The following is a 25661-nucleotide window of genomic DNA, read 5'->3' as shown; positions in this document are numbered from 1 at the left end:
AAAGTTAAAGAAACCTTTGGAGAGAGAGAAGCAGCTGTGCGAACATCAAGAAAAAATAGAAGGCTGAATGAATTATATATGGAATTCACATTCAGGGAGCAGAAATTTGAGAATAAATTAAAGCAAAACAAAGATAACTGATTGCAGTCAAATTAAGCCAAGTAATGCTGAGTAAATAAGACTAGGAAATAAAACAATAAAAGTAGTACAGGAGTTTTACTATATAAGAAGCAGCTGGCAGAAGTAATGAGAATATAAAGTGCAGAATGGCAACCACAAAGAAAGCTTTCCTGAAAATGGGAAACATGTTAACATCAAACATAAATTTGTTTGTTTGGAAGACTTTTCTCAAAGTATTTGTTTGACTACAGTCTTGTGAATATGAGCTGGGACACTCACGTAATACTTTTCCAAAGCCACCTTTTTTGGTGTATCTCTATCTCACTGAAGCTCTCATCTAAATCTCAGCCCACATGAAACCAACCAATAAGCAACAATACCTCCACTTTAGCCCATAATAGCCCTTTCACAATAAAAGTTCCCATCCCTGCATTCTACATATTCATGGCAAAGATATTTGCTCCACTCTCGAATTGCTCAACATCTATGCCAACAACCTCCATCAGGCTTTTCGCTACTACAACTACCTCTAAGATCTTTCGATGAACGAATCTCCTGGGGAATGTTCTCCTATTACACTCTGAAAAAGAGAATTCCCAATACCAAAAAATCTCAGAAGCATACCTGTTGTCACCCAGTACCACCTGGGGTTAATGAATTACTCTGCCAGACTAGGACTTTCTCAAGCTGAGCCTTGTTTGACTGACTGATTGGGGGAAGGGGGGAGGGGGTGTTATGGGACTGAACAGCGATGTCATCAGTCCTGTACTTCAAAAGCTATGTGAGCAAAATAGAGGCATCCGCGAAAAGTGAGTGGATCCAGTCAGAGGTGTCAAACTATAAAGTGAGGAAGCTAAAAACACAAACATTAGAAGGGATAAAAGGGTAGGTCAAATCTAAAAACTGGAAAAACAGAGGGATAAAACAGTGGTCATTAAAAGGTCGAATGGCCAAGAGTCCCAGGCCCAGAAAACATGAAGAGAGAGACCCCACGCACAACCACACTGCCCCCGCTTCAGGAGGAAAGCAAAACCTTATAACTGAAAATAAAAACTACTTTCATGAAGGAAACTTAAGACCAGTTCAACCATCCGTGAATTGTCTGCTAATATTAACAACAAGGAATCTGGAAGGCTATAATTAGTACGAAAGGCCAAAAGAAGGGGTCATTCCACCAATATATCGGAGACAGTCAGTCTGGCTCCACACCCACATTGTGCAGTTGGCTCACTGCGCAAGATAAATCAATGGGTCTGCCTAGTATGAATGATGCGCAGATGACATAAGACAGTGGACTCCTTCCACGGGGAGTGGAAGGAAGAGCACCAAACTGCAGTAGTCACCTTGATAGTGCAGAGTTTGTTACTGAGAGCATTAGTGTACCAGATATCATTCCATTCCAGGGCAAAAAGAGATTTGATGTGAATCCACATATCTGCACCTGGAAATATGAAAGGGAATGCTGAGCCTTGAAATGAATTCATCTCTCCCTGATATCCTCTCCACACTACTGCCCACCACCTTCACTCTATCAAGCTCTGTAGCATCCTTGTCAAACTGTAAGATATTCCCAGACCGTCATCCTTATCCTGAGGTTCTTACCCCTGCAATCATTTCCACTACAAAATCTGTCCCTTGCACCCATCCACCAACATTTACTCTGGTATCACCACTGGCAATTGCTGAAACTTTAAAGCTAGAATAAAATGTGAAACCATACTTCTTGTTCATCACCTAATGTGTTCGCTGGCTACTTTGTACATATGAATGAACACCACTGAGCTGGCTGAATGCATTAATGGACAAAGAAGAAATGTCTGTCCTGGAACAATTTAGCAGACAATAGATTAGTATCCTCCACAGCTTGACGAGAAGGACCTGAGTGGCTACAGTATTACACTGACCATTTGGGGCCCCCAACTGGTAATAGCTTCCTTGAACTACAGAAATGGAAAATCTTTCTTCGAGATGTATGTGCACCCAACAACTCTCCTGGACTTATGCTAGTTAACTTACAACCCCCCAACCTTTGCATTTTTCTGTACTTCTCTATTTATTAATTTGCTCAATAATTTATTGTATTATTTTTCACTTTTTTATCTTTTGACGAAAGGAGGAGATATAAAAATGCAGCAAAGGAAGCAAGAAAAAGGGAATACAAATGTTTAAAAAATTCATAATTTTAATAAGTCATGGTTGCAAAATACTACCAATGAATTCTTTACAGAAGAACGGGAAAACTGGTAGAAAGCAACATTGGGGAAGATCAGTATGGATATGCAGGAACCTGAGGGGCAATACTGAACTTGCAACTTATCTTAGAAGATGGGTTAAGGAAAGGTAAACTTATGTTTATAGAATTTGTAAACTTAAAAAAGCTTTTAACAATGCTGACTGGAGTACTCTCTTTGAAATTATGAAGGTAAGAGGGGTAAAATACAGGGAGTGAAATGCTGTTCACAACTAGTACAGAAACCAGATGGTAGTTATATGAGTTGAATGGCATGAAATGGAAGCAGTGATTGAGGAGTGAGTGAGACAGGATTGTAGCCTATTCCCAATATTATTCAATCTGTCCATTGAGCAAGCAGTAAAGGTAACCAAAGAAAAATTGGAGTAGGAATTAAATTTCAGGGAGAAGAAATAAAAATGCTGAGGTTTGCCGATGACATAATTAGATTAAGAAATGAGTCACTAAAAGTAGTAGACGAGTTTTGCTAATTAGGCAGTAAAATAACTGATGATGGCCAAAGTAGACCAAAGAAGAGAGGATATAAAATGTAGATTGGCAATGGCAAGTATAGCTTTTCTGAAGAAATGAAATTTGTTATCATGGAATATAAATCCAAGTGTTAGGAAGTTTTTTTTCTTAAAGTATTTGTCTAGAGTGTAGTCTTGTATGGAAGTGAAACATGTACTATAAATGGTTCAGACAAGAAGAGAATAGAAGTTTTTGAATTGTGGTGCTACAGAATACTGCTGAGGATTAGATAGATAGAACATATAACCAATGAGGTGGTTCTCAACAGAATTGGGGAGAAAAGATAACTGTGAGATAACTTCACTAAAGGAAGGGATTGGTTGACAGGACACATTTTGAGACCTCAAAGGATCACCAATTTAGGACTGGAGGGAAGTGTGGGGAGTAAAAATTGTAGAAGGAGATCAAGAGATGAATATAGTAATCAGGATCAAAAGGTTGTAGGTTGCAGTACTTATTTGGAGATGAAGAGTCTTGCACAGGATAGTCTTGGACTGAAGACCAGAACAAGCACATCAATTAGTTTCCTCTCTATCTTTGTTTTTCTCCATTTTCCTCCTACTTCTTTTAAATGCACTATTCATTTCACTTCACATTTATCTTTCTCTTACTCAGTCCTCCCTCTCCCAAAATCTGTGGACTGAAACTGGCACAGTGCTTGCCAGTGTACTATCTTTGATCTCTCAATCTTCTGATACATCCCTCTTCATTAGTCTGCCCTCATCTTGACAGCAGGTGGGTCCCTCTCAATCTGAAATTTGAGTGACCTGCCCCTCTCCTCCTTAAACTTCCCCCATTCCTAACTTTTTTCCTCCCAGAGGAAGACACTAACATTTCACATAACCTGGGATAGTTGTTTCTACTTTTATGAGCCCAATCAACAGTACTTTGAATTTTGTGTCATGAAGGATGCACATAGGGGTGCTGGAAAGGGCTTGGGAGCACATGGAAGGAAACTGCTAAGAAAACAATGTGCAATGAGGACACAATATGGATGGAGCCTGAGGACAGTTGCAAGGTACGTACATGAGCTTATAAAATAACATAAGAGAGGGAACGAAGGATGTGTGTAAACCATATGGAAAAGGGATGGCAACAAGAGCAGAAAACTAAACAGTATGTACAGTTACGTAGAAGACGAGGACTAGCAGAGATCAAGGCTCAAAAGTTTGGAGGCCCCTCCTAATCACAACAACCAACAAAGTGGGTCATACCTATGTGGAAGCCTTGCATGAAATATCTGTTCAAATCATCTGTTTAGCATATTTTATTTTAGTATGGTGATCAGTAATCTGGCCGCATTAGCAAAAAGATCACCTGTTAAGGGGCACTAGCAATGTACACTCCTGGAAATTGAAATAAGAACACTGTGAATTCATTGTCCCAGGAAGGGGAAACTTTATTGACACATTCCTGGGGTCAGATACATCACATGATCACACTGACAGAACCACAGGCACATAGACACAGGCAACAGAGCATGCACAATGTCGGCACTAGTACAGTGTATATCCACCTTTTGCAGCAATGCAGGCTGCTATCCTCCCATGGGGACGATCGTAGAGATGCTGGATGTAGTCCTGTGGAATGGCTTGCCATGCCATTTCCACCTGGCGCCTCAGTTGGACCAGCGTTCGTGCTGGATGTGCAGACCGCGTGAGACGACGCTTCATCCAGTCCCAAACACGCTCAATGGGGGACAGATCCGGAGATCTTGCTGGCCAGGGTAGTTGACTTACACCTTCTAGAGCACGTTGGGTGGCACGGGATACATGCGGACTTGCATTGTCCTGTTGGAACAGCAAGTTCCTTTGCCAGTCTAGGAATGGTAGAACGATGGGTTCGATGACGGTTTGGATGTACCGTGCACTATTCAGTGTCCCCTCGACGATCACCAGTGGTGTACGGCCAGTGTAGGAGATCACTCCCCACACCATGATGCCGGGTGTTGGCCCTGTGTGCCTCGGTCGTATGCAGTCCTGATTGTGGCGCTCACCTGCACGGCGCCAAACACGCATACGACCATCATTGGCACCAAGGCAGAAGCGACTCTCATCGCTGAAGACGACACGTCTCCATTCGTCCCTCCATTCACGCCTGTCGCGACACCACTGGAGGCGGGCTGCACGATGTTGGGGCGTGAGCGGAAGACGGCCTAACGGTGTGCGGGACCGTAGCCCAGCTTCATGGAGACGGTTGCGAATGGTCCTCGCAGATACCCCAGGAGCAACAGTGTCCCTAATTTGCTGGGAAGTGGCGGTGCGGTCCCCTACGGCACTGCGTAGGATCCTACGGTCTTGGCGTGCATCCGTGCGTCGCTGCGGTCCGGTCCCAGGTCGACGAGCACGTGCACCTTCCGCCGGCCACTGGCGACAACATCGATGTACTGTGGAGACCTCACGCCCCACGTGTTGAGCAATTTGGCGGTACGTCCACCCGGCCTCCCACATGCCCACTATACGCCCTCGCTCAAAGTCCGTCAACTGCACATACGGTTCACGTCCACGCTGTCGCGGCATGCTACCAGTGTTAAAGACTGCGATGGAGCTCCGTATGCCACGGCAAACTGGCTGACACTGACAGCGGCGGTGCACAAATGCTGCGCAGCTAGCGCCATTCGACGGCCAACACCGCGGTTCCTGGTGTGTCCGCTGTGCCGTGCGTGTGATCATTGCTTGTACAGCCCTCTCGCAGTGTCCGGAGCAAGTATGGTGGGTCTGACACACCGGTGTCAATGTGTTCTTTTTTCCATTTCCAGGAGTGTATTTTCCTTATGAGTGTAAAACATGCCAAACTGAAACGCTTGATTATCTACTGCACACCCCATTTTACCTTCTTATTCCGTGGGACTACAAGGAATTTCACACATAATCTTTACTTACAATAGCAGCAGATCAGTTTTATCTGTCTGAAATTTCGTAATACAAGCCATGGCGAGCTTAAGATAAACTACTTTCAACCAGTTGCAGGCCTGTGTGATTGTAATCTGGTCTGTGTCAGGTTTGGTTCAGTTTGAGTCCTTAATGCATCACTAGTAAACATTATATGTTTTGGGCAGTATTAGGAAATGAGTAGATTGCTATACAATGTAAAGATGGCTCACTGACTTGCAGACAAGCATAACGAAAACACTGTTACACACAGATTTTGGCTTTCCAGTCGGAACTGTGGGTGTAAGTCGTCAGGTGTGTGTGAGGTGTGCTTGCTTGTGTGAATGTGTGTGTGCCTTCTTTGCTGAAGAAGGGATTTGGCCAGAAGGGTCATTCCATGTCAGATCGACACAGAAAAAGACCATTTTCTACCTCACTGTCTCAGATTTTCTTAAAATTTGGCACATGTGTACTGTTGATACAGAATTAAAAAAATATTTACTTTTAGTGATATATGTCACCTGATTTCTGAATTACAGAGCTGTAAAGTTATCATAAATGTGTGAGAAAGCAAGTTGGGATATTTTTACTTCCCCACTCGTTTTGCCATCTGCCTTTTTAAAATTCATTTTTTCACTTTTAACTAATTACCTTTAACACACGTGAGTATAATCTGCCTTTTCATAAAAGAGAAAGGTTGGCCCTCAGTTTTAAAGAATATAACACCGGGTCTAATTTTGTGCTTAGTTTTATGTATGTAATTGATTTTATAATTTATTTTGACTGTTACTAGTTAATAACTTTTGTTATAGGGTGAAATCAGTAATTGTTTTGTAACTTAAATTCTATTGTTAACCTATAAACAAATACAAATTCTGTACTAATTATAAACATTTGGAGGTGGAACAACTAATAGCATTCTTTAACCATTTATTTGGCTCTATTCAAAAACATGCTAGCGAAGCCAGCCCTTAATTAATTCCAAAGTAATTACCAGTTTTGTCCAAAGTATTGTTTTCATAACTATATCTGTTAATTTCATCATTATACAACTCTTGTGGAAGAAGAAATCGTTAAAAAGAAACAATTTTTCGATATATGCAGTTAACTGAATGAGGTATGTTTTAATTGTGATGTCTGTAAATTAAACATCGAACAATGTGCAATTTCAGTGCCTTTTACTGTGATGATATATAAGGGCCCAATTTTTGGTGCCTTGACAGTCAGTCCACAGCCAATTTTCAAACAAGAAATCCGTAATGGTTAGATCAACAACAGTGCATCTGTGAAAGTGTAACACAATTAGGCTATGTGTTAAAACAATGACAGTGTCTGTTCAATACATACCATTTTATTCTGCAAGAACTGTGAACTGTATGGTTAGGTTTATACTGCTCGTAGATGTTCAACAGTAAACTATTGTAGTTGTATGTTGACATATGCCTGCAAACTATTAACGAGGCTTCTCGAAAATTAACCAGTAGTGCACTGGCCATATTGACTGTGTATATTGGGGGGTTGTGAACAGTGAAAGTAAAGAACTATGAAAGGCAACTGTTGGATACATCATTTAAAGTAGTCAGTGTTGAACTTTCACCCCCCCCCCCCCCCCCCCCCCAATTTTTCAGCCAGTATAACAACACAGTACATCAACTCCGAGGACCATCAACGAAGAAACAAAGCGGGCAAACGTCACATATGGTGGCCTTGAGAGTGAGAAATTTTGTATGTGGGCACAATAAACTAGGACTCGCAAATTTTGAATAATGAACTCAAGAACAAATGAAGGAAGTGCAACAGCCAATCAGTGCATGGGTTTAGCTGTGCAGACGATGAATCAAGATGACAACCGCAACAGCAGGCAAGTGAATAAGAATAAGGTAATTTCATAGCCAAAGCTGTTTCATATTAAGTGATACATAATGAATGGCCTTAACGAAAAAAAGACTGTGTGATGGGAGACAAGGGACAACATGTGACTGGTTCAGTAGACAATGGTGGTTATTAATCAGACATGAATGTAACGTTGAATGATGGGGACAAAAGTCCTATTGTAGATGAAATGATGAAAATGTCATCTGCAGTGTATTGGTGAGATGAGCGAAATGGACGAAAACAGTACTGACGAGGATGAAATCTAAGGCTAAGGAGGAGTAATCTGGTAGCAAAAGTCAGCAAGGGCAAACATTTATGGCAGATGGAAAAGTGGAAGTGATGTTAAAGCAAATTATGAGTAGTTTGAGGAATATGAGTATGACAGAAGACATTAGTAGTATGAAAGAAGAAAGAGATTAATAGGATGGAAAATAGTATGAAAGAATACATTAATAGTGTGGAAAAGAAAACTGATAGTATCAGAACTGACATAGTTAGCTTAAAGGATGAAGTGAAGAAAGAAATTAAAAGGAGATTAAGGTACTCAGCTCTGATCTTTCAGAATTAAATAACAAGGTTGAGACGGTAGCTAAAGATTGTGATGAAAAGATAAAGAAAGTAGTACATAACACTAATGAGAAATTAACATTGATGGGTAGTAAATGTGTAGAAGAGAGAAAGAAATGTCGTGCTGAATATAGTAGGAAGGTGGAGACTTCCGAGAAACGGTGTAAAGATAAAGTAAAAGCTGCCAGGAAATTTTGTGCTGCAAATAAGATTAAACTTGAGAACCAAATTGGTCAGATTAAAAATGATTTTGAAACAAAAGTAGAAAGCAGGTGTGCAGTAGTGGTAGACGAAAAACTGGAAAAAGTACATAAAAATGTACTTTCAAAACTGGCTGAAATAGAGAAAAAGATGGAAGAGGTACAAAATCTAAATCATAGAGTATGTAGTGTCCCAAACAGTCCTTCATGTGTTAGTTGTAAGAAATTTAATAATTTTGAACCATATGGGGAAGTGCATCCAATGGATTTCATTAGGGAACTTCATGATTTGCCGGAAACATGGAATGACAAAGAGAAAATGTCATTTGTGAGAGGCTTTTTGAAAAGGAACACTTACGGATGGGCAGCTCAGGTACTTATTGGCAAACCTTTGAGAAAGCATGTTTAGATGAATAGTGGTCCAAAGATAAGCAGCACAGAATTTTGAGTGAATTTTGGGGAGGAGAGAGATTTGACTCCAGGAAGGGCACTGTGAAAGGTTTCTGTCAGCTTTGGATAAACAAACTGAAATATTTGGACAAAGAGCTAGGTAGTGAATCAATAATTATGGGTTTAGAAACTAAGTTGCCTCAAAAAATTAGAGAATTGCTTGTACCTGCCCCCAGGCATAACTTAAGTGATTTTTTGAATTATGTTGATAAAGTGGAGAAGGTGAAACCCTCAGTGGAACACCGTAGGAGGAATTTTGATGACAATTATCAATGAGGCAGAGAATTTCATGTAGATAGGCTGAACAGGACTAATTACAGTAGAAATTCAAGGAATGGTTGGGCGGAGGATAACCAGAATGGACACGAAATGGTAGGACAAATTCAAGTAAAGGAAATGGAGGAGATGATTTTAATTCTGGATCAAACCGTTTAAGGTAGATAATGCTCCAGTTTTGGCTCGCACTAGAGCAGGTAGTGATGATGAGCCACTTTTATATAAATTTGCTGTAATCACAGGTAAGGGTAATGTAAATTATAGTAGTAAGATAGATGTAAATTCTAATTCTAGTGAGATGTTGAATGATGGTGTGGGTAGCAATGTTTATCCTGTAAAAAGAGAGGAGGAACTTACTATAATATGCATTGAACCAGAAGTAAGACCTACAAGCAAATAGGGGTTCGACATTCTGTGTTGGATTCATTATGTGGCGACAATGCTTACCCCAGATGTCTGTCTCATGTTTCGTGTTTCCTGAGGCAGTCAAACTCTTCTCCTATCCTATCTGTAGTTTATAAGTGAATCAGAAACATTCTATCTTCTACTTTCATGTGATTTTGTACAGCAGGATACTTAAGTATAGAAATATTTTAGAAAAGGTTTCTCCAGTATTATCTATTTATGTTATGTTAGTGATAAGTAAGAGAGTAAGAGGATGGAAGACAGTAAACTGGTGTCACAGCTAAGGAATTTCTGTCAAAGAGGTAAGGTAAACAGAAAATGAAAGGTGTCAGCGTATGTGGAGGACAATTAACATCTGAAGTAATCAGCTCAAGTGTGAAATTAGTATAATTTGGTGCAGCATCAGGGGCAATATGCAGTAAAAACCATCTTGAATACTTGGTCTTAACATTAATAGTGGTATGGTAGAAGTGTTTGTGTTCAGTGCAGTCAGTATATTAGATAACTATCAACCGACAGAAGTGTGTCATGGTACAGCCTTTTCTAACATTAAGGAATTACAACTTTAAACATAGTTGCCTGGAGTAAAGTGTGGAAAGAATAAGCCAGAGTTGTATGTATATCACCTTCCAGGGTGAAATCTCCAGCAATTTGATGGAATACAATGAGATAATAGTTTTTCTAAGTGATAATTTTGTCTGATCAGTAATGAGAGCTAAGTTTGCCTTAGCATAAGGATCTGTTACTGTGGAGTGTTTTTCAGTAGAATCAATTTGACAAAGGATACGCTGAGCAGGTTTCCTGTCAGAAAGGTCACACTACACAGTAATTGACAAAAGATTATCAAGTAAAACAGAACTGAGATCTATCATCACCAAAGAAAGCATTGCAGGCCATCTGCAATTCCTCATCTATATAAGCAATTTCAGAGACAATCTGAGTAGCCCTCTTACATTATTTGCAGATGGTGCTGTAATTTACTATCTAGTAAAGTCATCAGAAGACAAAACAATCTCAAGAAACCTAAACCTTACTGATGATTCTGTTGTTGCTGTTGATATGATGATGATAATCTGTGTTGTGTAAGAGGAGTCAATGTTGGCTGATGTTTTTATGATGTTCAAATGTTTACAAAAGCACAGTGACATACATGTTGTAGCCAGAGCAGTCATATCAAAATAATTACTTCTGTCTAACAGTATGCTTCATATGTCATTCTCCCTCCGTGTGTTACGTGTGTGTACACTTGCGTCTATAGTGCACTCTACACTATCTTTTGTTTTATATATGTACAAGGATGTAAAAGTGATCTTCCTCTGCTGCACATCTCTTTTGCATTTCTTCATTTTCTACAGGAAAAGTCTATTTAATATCACAAATGAGCTAATGCCAGAGCTAAGAAAAAAATCTATCTACATACATACTCTGCAAACCACTGTGATGTTCATGGCAGAGGGTAGTGAGAATGGTATCACATGTCTTCCCATTATAGTCATGTCTGGACTGCAGGAAGAATGCCTCTGTATACACTGTAAGTAGTCTAACTATGTCTAATAATCCCTACGGAAGTGGTAGGTATGGAGCTGAAGAATATCTCTACATTCTTCACTTAGTTGCAAAAGTTAATTTCAGATATTCTTAAACAAGGTTACATATTGTTACTTAATTGTGGGATTATCACAAAGAAGCTACCTAGTGAGATATAAGCAGTTTTTATAGTGTCTCATGCATCATACAAATAATATTTTGAAGTGAAAGATCATGACTAAAATTCTATTACTCTGTTGCATAAAAATGAATAATCATATTGCTTATTTTCACAGAAACACACATATGTAATACCTTGCGTGAGCCAGATACTGCAAAACTCAGTGCTGCCATATTCTCGAGATCACGAAGGGCACCTGCCTCAAGAAGGGCAACCACCTCAACTGTGGGAACAGCATCAAGCACCCGAGACCCTGCACGATTTTCCTGGTCTGTCAGCTGCAGAGCTGATCCTGAAGCGATTCTCGAGGGCACTTGTGCATATGCTGCCTCCCCATTCGCACGCTTTAACAACACTGACAATGTCTCTGGCAGATAGAACTGCACATCAAGTACAAGCAGTGTTCCTTCACCAGGCTTTTGGAAATTAAGTTTCACACACTGAGATGGCTCTAAGTTCATATTCGCCGTTGGTACCTACAAAATGAACAGGAAGAAAAGTATTAGTGTTATAATGTATGTAGAGGCTTAAAATTAACAATATGAGAAAACAAGCAAAGTCTGTCTAATTCCCAAAGCCAGATCAGAAATTTGTAACATATATCTATATCTTTTCTATATGGATTTCTTTTCATTTTTACTAGTTCACACATGTATGTAGCAATACAGTAAAACTATGAAGCTGAGGTCGAAAGTTGCTGAAGCGGGCAAAGGTGGATGGTAGTCTAAAATTTTGATGGTGGATGAGTGTGTAAAAATGATACGGTTTTCTTGGATTAAGAGATACTAATAACATTAAAGTCTCTTGATAAGGAATGTTGCAGGACTATGCTGTGAAAAGAATTAATGAAGTAATGTCAAGTGCACATAGAAAGAATACAGGTGCATTTTGTGAAAATAATGAGACTATTTTTACGATAAGTTGCGTCTATATATTTATACATGTATGGACTGGTAGGAGAAAAGTAATAACTGTCAGGTTACTCAGTGCGGGGAGTACAGACACACACACAGACATGCAGAGTACTTTTGAACACATTTCCTGAAAACTGCCTTGAGCAGATAGTTGGGCAGCAGTGGAAATATCTAAGACCTTGTAGCTACACACAGGCTGGAACTTATCGACATCATCAGTATAGAGATGGGGATTAGTGAACATGATGAAGTTACAGCAACTATGGTTATGAAAGTTAATAAATCAGTCAAGAAAGCTAGAAGAGCGTTTTTTCTAGAAAGAGTAGATAAGCATTTGTTAGAATCTCGCTCACACAGCGAAGTGACATCACTCAGATCTCGTAAGATGGACACAGAAGAATTATGGACCAAGTTTAAGTAGACTGTAAATCATGAGCTGGAGAACTATGTACCTAGTAAATGGATTGGGGATGGAAAAGACCCACTACTGTTTAACAACAAAATTCGGGAAATGCTGAGGAAGCAGAGGCTATTGCACTCTCAGTTCAAAAGAGAACATGCAAATGATGGCAGGCGAAGTTTGTAGAGATTCATGCATTTTTGGAAAGATATATGTGTGTGAAGCATACCACAACTACCACCATCACACTTTAGCAACAGATTTGACACTAAATACAAACAAATTCTGGTCCTATGTAAAATTGCTAAGCAATTGCATTGCTCCCATCCAGTCACTTGTTGACCAGTCGATGTGGCAGCTGATGGTAGCAAAATAAAGGCTGAAGTTTTAAATTTCGCATTTAAGAAATCATTCACACACGAGAATCATACAAACATACCAGTGTTTGACCATCAAACAGAATTCTGTATGGACGACATAGTAGTAAGCATTTCTGTTGTAGGGAAACAACTGAAAGAGCTGAAAATAAATAAGTCACAATGTCTGGATGGAATCTAAATTTGGTTTTACAAAGAGTACTGTAGAAATTGGCCCCTTATCTATCTAGCATTTATTGTGAGTCTCTCTCCCAATGCATAGTTCCAAGTGACCGAAAAAGTGCAGGTGACTCTTGCATATAAGAAGAGCAAAAGAACAGTCTTGCAAAATTACAGACCAATATCCCTAACATTGGTTTGCTGCAGAATCCTTGAACATATTCTTAGTTTGAATATAATAAATCATCTTGAGACCGAAAAGCTTATGTCCACAAATCAGCTTGGTTTTGGGAAAAATTGTTCATGTGAAAATCAGCTTGATCTTTTCTCAGAGACAAGGGTCAGATATGACTGCTGTTATTTAGTATAGACATAAATGATCTGGCAGACAGTATGAGCAGCAATCTGTATTTGTTTGCTGACAATGCTGTGGTGTTCAGGAAGATGTCAAAGTTGATTCACTGCAGGAGGGTACAAGAAGACTTAGACAAAATTTCTAGTCGGTGTGATGAATGGCAGCTAGCTCTAATTGCAGAAAAACACAAGTTAATGCCGATGAGTAGGAAAAACAAACCTGTAATGTTCAGACACAACATTGGTAGTGTCCTGCTACACCATCATGTCATTTAAATATCTGGCTGTAACACTGCAAAGTGATATGAAATGGAACAAGTATGTAAGGATTGTGGTAGGGGGTGAATGGTCAATGTCAGTTTATTGAGAGAATTGTGGGAAAGTATATAATTCACTTATATAAAATAAGAAGACAAGTCACCAGAATATTTTATAGTAAGGTGTAAATAGTACACAGAGGTGACAAATATCATGGGATACCTCCTAATATCATGTTGGATCACTTTTTGCCCAGTGTAATGCAGAAGTCGACGTGGCATGGGCGCAACAAGTTGTTGGAAGTCCACTGCAGAAATATTGAGCCATGCTGATTCTATAGCCATCCATAATTGTGAAAGTGTTGCCAGTGCAGGATTTTGTGCACAAACTGATATCTCGATTATATTCCATAAATGCATGTGGCATTCCTGCTGAGCGACATGGGTGGCCAAAACATTATCTCAATTTGTCCAGAACGTTCTTCGCACCAAGAGAGAACAATTGTGGCCCAGTGACATGGTGTGTTGTCATCCATAAACATTCCATTGTTGTTTGAGAACATAAAGTCCATGAATGACGGCAAATGGTCTCCAAGTAGCCGGACAGAACCATTTCCAGTCAATGATGCGTTCAGTTGGACCAGAGGACGCAGTCCATTCCATGTAAACACAGCTCAACCATTTGGAGACACCACCAGCTCACACAGTGCCTTGTTGACAGCTTGGGTCCAGAGCTTTGAGCGGTCTCCACCTCACTTGGGCCCTACCATCAATTCTTACCAACTGAAATTGGTACTCATCTGACCAGGGCATGGTTTTCCAGTAAATATGGACACAAGCCTAGGAGAGACGCTGCAGGATATGTTCACTGAGTATCTCACATTGATTTCTGCAATTATTTCATGCAAAGTTGCTTGTCTGTTAGCACTAACAACTCTACGCAAACACCACTGCTCTTTGTTGTCACGTGAAGGCCATCGGCCACAACGCTGTCTGTGGTGACAGGTAAGGCCTGAAATTTGGTACTCTCGACATACTGTTGACACTCTGGATCTCTGAATAATGAATTCTCTAATGATTTCTGAATTGGAATATCTCATGTATCCAACTCCAGCTACAATTCTGCGTTCAAAGTCTGTTAATTCTTGTCGTGCAGCCATATCACTCCAGAAATCTTTTCACATAAATCGCATGAGTATAAACGACAGTTCCACCAACATACTTCCCTTTTATACATTGCATATGCGATACTGCTACCATCTGTATGCATGCCAATCTCTATCCCATGACTTTTGCCATTTAGTGTAAAGGATCTTATTATTGGGATAATAGGTATACTCAAATCCTTCATTTATAGATCAGAAAAAAGGGTTAGCAAAATTTTTATAGTACGGTCCAAATAGTATACTAGTGGCCATTGATTACCACTTCATTTCTTTCTGTATACCCTTTCAATAGTTTTGTTGATTTTGTTCGTTTATTTTATCTGTTTCCTCCATTTTCACTATATTGTGTGCAATTTTTTGTCTTGGGTCTGTGATTTCCATCATTTTCAACAAACATCATTGTACCACTTATTCCCAGCTTCTAATTAGTAACAGTACTTTAGAACTAAGATTTCGGATGTTAATCTACTGTTGCTTTCCCATACGGACTACATTTTATCCCTCTCCTCTCTTGAATTGCAAGGTTTTTTCCTTCTTTCATTGATTTATCATCTTCCACCTCATCTTTCAGTTACCTCTCCTATATCCTGTATCTCTTCTTCTCCTGACATTCAACTTAATTAGTATGTTCTGGAAGTTAGTTTCATCTTTCTTTCTATCTATCAGTATTAGTCTGACTATTGCTGATATGGTACTTTGTAAATAGGTATCAAGCTTGAGTTACTTACCATACTTGGCAGGCATTTCTATTGACCAGCAGTTGCCTGTTCTCAGCTGTCACAAATTTCTATCCTGCTAATCCTCTTCTGAAAAACCTCTCCTTTCCATTGCTTTGGGTGTATTTCCCCTTTTCCCCTCCATGTTGCCCTCGGCTCCTTCCCCCCTGGTGAAGACTAGTGGAGCAGACATTGTGGCCATTGTTGTTTCTTCATCCATCAGACTTGTTCATACCATCACAGTGTTTGAGCATTAATCCTGCCTGTGACTGGTTCATCCACATACTCCTCCATTCTTACAGGGTGTTTGTTTTACTCGAAATAACTAAACATCTTGAAAACGGTGTAAGTACAAAACAGTACGTTCTAGGTGAAAACTTAATATTGTAAAGGGGACATCGGCCTCTGCTACAACTGGCCATGGCCAGCTCCTAACCACTCTTCCTGCATAAGTGGGGTTGTCTTCATATTTTCAAATGGGACCCCCTCCCATGTAAATTTTAATATATATATTCATATTCTATGGCAAAAAATATACATGGTTTACTTAAACAATAGTTTTCCACTCATGCTAGATGGCACTCTAATCAACAAATATCAAGTGAGCTTGTTTTTGCAATTAAGAACTGACACATTTTATTCTACATTTCATTTACAATATGAATTTAAATCTTTGTGTTCTAATGGTTGGTACTGGTGTTCAAACATTACTTGGGTGTTGCAAATACGAGGTGCAGTCAAGTTCTAAGGCCTCCGATTTTTTTTCTCCGGACTGGAAAGAGATAGAAACATGCGCATTGCTTTAAAATGAGGCCGCGTTCATTGTCAATATGTCCCAGAGATGGCAGCACTGTACGGCAGATGGAGTTTTACCGCCAGCGGCGAGAATGAGAACTGTTTTAAATACTTAAAATGGCGACGTTTTCCTTACTTGAACAGCGTGCAATCATTCGTTTTTTGAATTTGCGTGGTGTGAAACCAATTGAAATTCATCAACAGTTGAAGGAGACATGTGGTGATGGAGTTATGGATGTGTCGAAAGTGCGTTTGTGGGTGCGACAGTTTAATGAAGGCAGAACACCGTGTGACAACAAACCGAAACAACCTCGGGCTCGCACAAGCCAGTCTGACGACATGATCGAGAAAGTGGAGAGAATTGTTTTGGGGGATCGCCGAATGACTGTTGAACAGATCGTCTCCAGAGTTGGCATTTCTGTGGGTTCTGTGCACACAATCCTGCACGACGACCTGAAAATGCGAAAAGTGTCATCCAGGTGGGTGCCACGAATGCTGACGAACGACCACATGGCTGCCCGTGTGGCATGTTGCCAAGCAATCTTGACGCGCAATGACAGCATGAATGGGACTTTCTTTTCGTCGGTTGTGACAATGGATGAGACGTGGATGCCATTTTTCAATCCAGAAATAAAGCGCCAGTCAGCTCAATGGAAGCACACAGATTCACCACCACCAAAAAAATTTTGGGTAACCGCCAGTGCTGAAAAAATGATGGTGTCCATGTTCTGGGACAGCGAGGGCGTAATCCTTACCCATTGCGTTCCAAAGGGCACTATGGTAACAGGTGCATCCTACGAAAATGTTTTGAAGAACAAATTCCTACCTGCACTGCAACAAAAACGTCCGGGAAGGGCTGCGCGTGTGCTGTTTCACCAAGACAACGCACCCGCACATCGAGCTAACGGACGCAACAGTTTCTTCGTGATAACAACTTTGAAGTGATTCCTCATGCTCCCTACTCACCTGACCTGGCTCCTAGTGACTTTTTCCAACAATGAAAGACACTCTCCATAGCCGCACATTCACCAGCCGTGCTGCTATTGCCTCAGCGATTTTCCAGTGGTCAAAACAGACTCCTAAAGAAGCCTTCGCCGCTGCCATGGAATCATGGCATCAGCGTTCTGAAAAATGTGTACGTCTGCAGGGCGATTACGTCAAGAAGTAACGCCAGTTTCATCGATTTCGGGTGAGTAGTTATTTAGAAAAAAAATCGGAGGCCTTAGAACTTGAATGCACCTCGTATTGAGCTGAACTGAATATTATTTGATGCTGTAGGATTCCATGGTGTACACTGAATGAACTTGTAACACAGGACACGTCAAAAATAGAAAACATTCATTATAACATACTTCTTTCCCAATTTTCTTAGTCTAACATCATTGACCATAAGTAAAAATATGAGCTATATTCAAAAAATTGCGGAAAAGTCATAATTTTGTGCCACTGGTGGGTTGGAGCTAAATGTGGTTGGCATCTCTGCACACGCCTGTGTTTAATCTACATCTGCCGGAAGTTTCATTGTTGTATGTCTGCTAGTTATTGTTTAGTACTGTATTGAGTAGAATGTTGTGTTGCACAGTTTGCAAATCTCATGATGGAAGAGGTAGAGGAGCAATGCGTCTGAATTAAATTTTGTGTAAAACTCAATAAAACCTTTATAGAGATACACCAAATGATTCAGAATTAAATAGGACCCTCGTTCAGGACGCCCTTCGATGGCTACCGATGATGCTCATGTCATTAGTTCACCACGAATTCATGCCACAGGGACAAACTGTTAATAAATGATACTATTTCCAAAATGAAATTTTCACTCTGCAGCGGAGTGGACGCTGATATGAAACTTCCTGGCAGATTAAAGCTGTGTGCCGGACAGAGACTCAAACTTGGAACCTTTGCCTTTCTTGGGCAAGTACTCTACCAACTGAGCTATCCAAGCACGACTCTCAACCCACCCTCACAAATATACTTCTGCTAGTGAAAGGCAAAGGTCCCGAGTTCGAGTCTCGGTCCGGCACACAGTTTTAATCAGCCAGGAAGTTTCAATGGTACTATTGCGACATGTTGTGGTGCCTGCAAGAAAATGTGAGAAGGAAAAACTGCTGGAAAGGTGGTGAGGCAATTCGGGGCTCTTGCACCATGATAATGCACTCGCACATTCATCCCTGTTGGTGTGTGATTATTGCGTGCGTGCGCAAGCACACACACACACACACACACACACACACACACACACACAGATTTCCAAAGTTGAAAACAGCGTTGAAAGGATGAAAATTTGTGACAATAGATGAGATAAAAGAAAATTCGGAGACAGCACTTCATGCGATGCAGCAAGAGGAGTACCAAGACTGCCCCCGGAAATGGCATTGGGAGCAGTGTATCAATTGTGAAGGAGAATATTTGGAAGGAGACCATGCACATAAGTAAAAGGTAAGTGTAGAAAATTTTGTGGACAAATTTTCGGAATTTTTTGAACAGTCCACGTACATACAAACTTAATGTGATGAGTATTCTGCAATTCTATAAAATTTCTTTTCCACTAGATAGTCGTTGAGGTTCTTTTAAAATTTAGTGTCATGTACATTGTTGCACCGCTTTTTAGGCAAACTTCTTAGTAATACGATGCCTGACTACTGGGGTCCTTTTTCGTGCATTATCAGTCAGTGGCACGTGCTTCATATGTCATTCTCCCTCTGTGTATTATGTGTGTGTACGCTAGCATCTGTAGTCCACTCTACACTATCTTTTGTTTTATATATGTACAAGGATGTAAAAGTTAAAATGCCTAGTCTTTTGAAGGAGTTTCTACATGTTTCAGAAGTCTTTCTTCTTAATAAGATCATGATTGCTTTTTTTGTATTGTGAACACACTTTTTGCTTCTTGAATGTTTGAGTTCCCACCACTATCACTCCATACTGCACGTATGAGGAAGAGTCCATGGTACACTGTGCACAGACGCTGTTTGTCTGCATAGTGTGATAGCTGCCTCATTATGAGTATGACAGAGATGAGTTTCTTACAGAGACAGAAAAAATATATTGTTTCCATTTACGCTCATTATCCACAGTAATACCTCAGAATCTAGTAGATTCTACTTCTTCCAGTCACTGCCCTCAAAACCCGCCATCATGGTGACTGATTTTGGTGTATGTTTCCCTCCAACCACCACAGTGGCCGCTACACAGCTACCGGCGGAATGCGAAACACAACCACTGTAATAAGGCAAAAAGTTTATGAAGGTTATGGAGTGCGGGGAGAATGAATGCCTCTGTGCATGCTGTAATTGTTCTAACTTTATCCTTACAATCTCTATGTATACGCTATGCAGGGGGTTGCAATAAATTCCTACAGGCATTATTTAAAGCCAGTTCTTGAAACTTTGTTAGCAGATTTGTTTGGGATAGTTTACGTCTATCTTCAAGAGACCTCCAATGCATTTCCTTCAGTATCTCTGTGACACTTTCCCATGGAGCAAACAAAATTATGAACATTCATACTGCCCTTCTCTTTATATGTTCAGTATCCCACGTTAATCCTATTCATTAAAGGTACCATGCACTTGAGCAATATTCTAGAACTGGTTGTACGAGAGATTTGCAAGCAAACTCCTTTGTAGACTGATTGCTTCTCCAGTATTTTACCAGTAAACTGAAGACTACCAACTGATTTACCCACAACTGAGCCTATGTGATATTCCATTTCATATCCCTACAAAGTGTTACACCCAGGTATTTGTATGAGTTGGCTGATTCCAACAATGACTCATTGATATTATAGTCATAGGACACTATGTTTTTTTACTTCGTGTACAGTTTTACATTTCTGAACAAGCAAGTTGCCATCTTTGCACCACTCTGAAAACTTATCAAGATATTATCTTTCAGACAGTACTTCATCATAGATAACTGCATCATCTGTAAGGTCATTAATACACAGTGTGTTTCAAAAAGAATATATGTAAGTATTATTTTGTCCAAATTATCGATCGCTGCGCCTCGGCTCAGCTATTGGAGAAACCAATACATAGTCTAGTTTACATTAATGGCCGCTAGAAAGTGGGCTAAAGATCTCGATGCACAATGGACATGATCCACCATGTAAGGCGCCATTCCCCAAATGGCTCGCTCTTCGGGAAAATTTTGAAGAAAAGAGGTCAAATCCTGCAGGGGACCATCACATAAAGGCTGAAACATGTGAAACTCCTTTTAGTCACCTCTTATGACAGGCATGAATACCTCGGGCCTATTCTAACCCCCTGACCCACAGGGGGCTGTCAGAAAAGCTACAGGTAAAGAGATAGTTACAAAAGTTGAAAAAGACCATTTCTTAAATGCCGGGAAACCAAAAGTGATCTGTCGGATAGTGGTGCGCAGTTTTTATCAAAAGTTTGCAAAGCCTTTGTCGATAAATCGGGAATCAAACATGTTCAAATATCTGTATATAATCTGTCGTCAAAGCCAGTTGAGAGGTGTATGCGCGAGATTGGTTGCTTACATCGTACATGTTGCAGTCTAAACATCCTATATGGTACGACCCAGTACTAGAGTTTGAAGAGGCCATGAACAGCTTGCAACATACTTCCACATGATTTTCACCTTATAAATTATGTTTCATCTAAAACCAGACATTATCACTGAACTCGTAGAATTCCCACCATGCACAATGATGACTACGTGTGAATGTGAAGCCATAGTCAACGAAACCATGATAAAATGAGGAAATTAGAAAAAGACGACATGATAGCAAGATCAAAGCAACCAAGTTGGAGATTATGTTTTAGTAAAATCACATGAGAAATCAAAAATGTTAACTTCTGAAATAAAGAAATTCTTTGATATCTACATGGATCCATTCGAGATTGTGGAGAATCCTCACCCGAACGCATACAGGTTGGTGTATCCTAAATCCAGGAAAATTCTTGAGCTAAGGAATAGTGTTTCGTTGGAAGGGGGGGAAAAAAAGGGGGGGGGACTATACCGAGAAAGTTAAAAGGTGACTCAACAAAAGTTTTTCACTGGAAATTATGAAATGTTGTGTGTAAAAATTGATGATTTTATGATACAGTTTTGTGTCCTTGAAAATGTTTATTATTTCATTAAAATGTATTTGCTGTATGAAGTGTTTGCAACGAATTTTCTTTGTGTAATATGCTCATCATGTTAGTTCTTGATATTTCTATATATTTATGTAATTTGAATAATATTTGATAATGTGTGTAATTTTAGCTTGTGTAACATTCTCACACCACACCCATTGAGACATCATTTAAAATGTAAACCACTAATCAGCACTAAATCTGTCTCACAACAATTAACAGTTTTTTAAAAATATTTTTTAATCTTAAAGGCAGTGTCTTAATTACTACACACCAAGTTGTTGAAATATCCAACAAAACAAGAAGGGAATCGTTTTAAGTAAATAACATGAATTACTGTATATTTGTTTCTCAACCACTGCAAAGAATAGGCAGTAATATTTTTCTAATTTTGATGTCTACATATCATCCCAGAACTTTCAAACAACCATGTTTCTACCATTGCACTTTTACTGTGAATATGAACCCAGGCTGTAGCAGACTGACTGTAGCTTTACTTTTGAAAACAATTTAATTTTTTGTTTATCCTTGGTGTAAGTGCTATAGTTTGCGATAAGACATTTTACATCCAATATGTTAATGCATTTGTGTTACAAGTTTACTGAATTTATTGTTAGTTACAGGATCCTTTTTGGACCTGTCCATACCTGTGTAGTATTACTCTGACAGATCCTGTAAACCTCTCCCACTAGATAAACATTACCAGAAGGAGAAATACGTATCCTAACCATGTACTTACATATAAACATTATGTAACCAAAAGGTGATCTCTGTATTTGATTTTTTGATAACACGGCACTATAATCAATGAAGCAATACTAACAGCTAAGCTGTGGAAATGGACTTGTTTCAGTACAAGCAGAAATCAAACCTATTAAGGGAGGTCAGTTAACTGCAGATGGACAATGTGGGACATTACTGTGAATAGCCAGTAATGTGGTCCATAAAAGAAAGTAAAACAAACCAATACTCAAAAATTATAACCTTTCAATGATTCAATGTGAAGTGCTACGACATTATAGACTCATATAAGTGAAAATTGTAAATCATCTTTTGTATTTCATTTACCTTACAATGGACAATTGTATGTTTTCTTTTACTTTGTGTAACACAATTTCAGTGTTAAACCTAATGTCATGCCAATTGCTATGGGCAGAAAGTCAGCAAAATTCAAAGAACACAGTCCTATAAAAAATTTTAATTTATTTAAAATCATATTCTTGGCAGTTCCATTATTCTGGAGTCAGAATTTTGTTCACATGTTCATACTTACAAAATTCTAAGGCGGCTATTGTAATGGACCTGACAAATAGCCCATTTGTTATGTTATACACTAATTAAAATTGTTTTGAAAAGCATTTACTTTGTACGATTTTAGGGTAGGAGTTGCAATCAATAATTGATACAGAAAATGTATATTCTTTGTCACTATGACTGATCTTTGGTGAGCAACGAGATTTCGGCCACTTGAGTTTTGGCCGCAGTGGGGAGTAGTTGTTATCAAGTTCTGGCAATAAATATGAGCTTTTTTTTTAAACAAACCGTGGAATCCTACATCATGATTTCATTAGGCTAGTGATAATCAACATCTGCACCTTTCTTGCACCCAGAGCAGCAGAGGAATCATCGCCTAGACAATAAGGAGCCACATGGACAACGCTGACCCAGCAGCATCAAGAAGGGGACATCATGACCATCTCTACGAAGTAATGTACATCCATTAGCCACACCGGAGGTGTCTTTATGGAGATAACTTTTGCAGCATAGTAGAGATGGTCCATGATAAGGAGTAGCATTCTATCCTCCTCCTTTCCAAATTCAACAGTTCCAATGCGCAAATCCTTCTCTTGTCTGTATACTTCCACCTGTTTTCACAGTACTGTCCAAGATGTAGTAATACCCTACTAGCTTGCAGACAAAGTTAGCTAACATTACAGTCACAAAAGGAACTGATCTTTATTGAATTCAGTTTGAACAAATAATCAATATAACACATTATGATAAAAATACAGTTAATAGTGCAATTTAAAACTGATGAATTAAAAAGTACATATGTTAATTGACAGTTATTTCCTTACGATTTTTATAGATGTGGCAGTATCATTTGTCTAAGGGAAGGGATATGTAGTTTAACATACACTATGTGATCAAAAGAATCTGGACACCTGGCTGAAAATGACTTACAAGTTTGTGGTGGCCTCCATCAGTAATGCTGCAATTCAATATGGTGTTGGCCCACCCTTAGCCTTGATGACAGCTTCCACTCTCACAGGCATAAGTTCAATCATGTACTGGAAGGTTTCTTGGGGAATGGCAGCCCATTATTCATGGAGTGCTGCACTGAGGGGAGGTATCAATGTCGGTCGGTGAGGCCTGGCACAAAGTCTGCATTACAAAACATCCCAAAGTAGTTCTATAGGATTCAGGACAGGACTCTGTGCAGACCAGTCCATTACAGGGATGTTATTGTTGTGTAACCACTCCGCCACAGGCGCTGCATTATGAACAAGTGCTCGGTCTTGTTGAAAGATGCAATCGCCATCCCCAAATTGCTCTTCAACAGTGGGTTGCAAGAAGGTGCTTAACACACTGTGCTGTGCTGTGATAGTGCCATGCAAAACAACAAGGGGTGCAGGCCCCCCTCCATGAAAAACACAACCACACCATAACACCAACACCTTTGAATTTTACTTTTGTCACTACACACGTTGCAGATGATGTTCACCGGGCATTCGCGATATCCACACCCTGCCATCATATCACTAAATTGTGTACTGTGATTTGCCAGTCTACACAACGTTTTTCCACTGTTCAATCGTCCAATATCTATACTCCTTACACCAAGCGAGGCATCATTTGGCATTTACTGGTGTGATGTGTAGCTTATGAGAAGCCGCTCGAACATGAAATCCAAGTTTTCTCACCTCCAACCTAACTGCCATAGTACTTGCTGTGGATCGTGATGCAGTTGGGAATTTCTATGTGATGGTCTGGATAGATGTCTGTCTATTACACATTACGACCCTTTTCAACTGGCAGCAGTCTCTGTCAGTCAACAGACGAGGTCGGCATACATGCTATGGTGCTGTACGTGTCCCTTCATGTTTCCACTTCACTATCACATCACATCACAAACAGTGGACCTAGGGATGTTTAGGAGTGTGGAAATCTCACGTACAGATGTATGACACAAGTGACACACAATCACATGACCACGTACGAAGTCCATGAGTTTCCCATTCTGCAATCTCATGATGTCTAATGACAACTGAGGTCGCTGATACGGAGTACCTGGCATTAGGTGGCAGCACAATGCACCTAATATGAAAAATGCATGATTTTGGGGGTGTATGGATACTTTTGATCATATAGTGTGTTCTTTTTGAAACACCCTGTATAACATGACCAACAAGGGTCCCAACACAGTTCCCTCAGTCACACCTGAAATTAGCTCTACATCTGATGATGACTCTCCATCCACGATAATATTCTGCATCTCCCTTACCGAAAGATTCACAATCCAGTCACAACTTTCACTTGATATCCCATATGATTGTACTTTTGACAATTAGGTGTGGTACAAAGTCAAATGCTTTTTGGAAATAAAGTAATACTGCATGTACCTGACTGCCTTGATATGAAGCTTTCAGTATGTCATGTGAGAAAAGCGCGAGTTATTTTCATTTGATGGATGTTTCTGGAATTAATGCTGTTTGGCACTGAGGAAGTCATTTTGTTCATGATATCTCGTTACATATGAGCTCAGAATATGTTCTAAGATTCTACAACAAACTGATGTCAAAGATGTTGGTAGTTTTGTGTATCACTTCTACTAACCTTTCCAAAGACAGGTGTGACCTATCTTTTTCCGAGGACTGGGCACTGGGTTGGGTTGGGTTGTTTGTGGGAAGAGACCAAACTGCGAGGTCATTGGTCTCATCGGATCAGGGAAGGACGGGGAAGGAAGCCGGCTGTGCCCTTTCAAAGGAACCGTCCCGGCATTTGCCTGGAGCAATTTAGGGAAATCACGGAAAACCTAAATCAGGATGGCCGGACACGGGATTGAACCATCGTCCTCCGGGATTGAACCATCGTCCTCCCGAGTGAGAGTCCAGAGGACTGGACACTGTTTTTTGTTTGAGGGATCTATGATATATTACGATTAGAGGAGGGGCTAACTCAGCTGCAA

At 39.9% G+C, this 25661-nt stretch overlaps 1 protein-coding gene across 1 annotated transcript in view; it reads right to left on the bottom strand.

Annotated features, from left to right (window-relative positions):
- Nucleotides 1–25661, bottom strand: part of LOC124621962 (anaphase-promoting complex subunit 4) — a 123125-nt gene that overhangs the window by 2978 nt on the left and 94486 nt on the right. The window contains 1 exon segment of the mRNA XM_047147490.1: nucleotides 11367–11708. Coding sequence (XP_047003446.1) covers nucleotides 11367–11708 — 342 coding nt within the window.

Source organism: Schistocerca americana, chromosome 7, assembly GCF_021461395.2.
Source record: "Schistocerca americana isolate TAMUIC-IGC-003095 chromosome 7, iqSchAmer2.1, whole genome shotgun sequence".
NCBI classification, from domain to species: Eukaryota; Metazoa; Arthropoda; class Insecta; order Orthoptera; family Acrididae; genus Schistocerca; species Schistocerca americana.
This window is presented reverse-complemented; position numbering and strand designations above follow the sequence as displayed.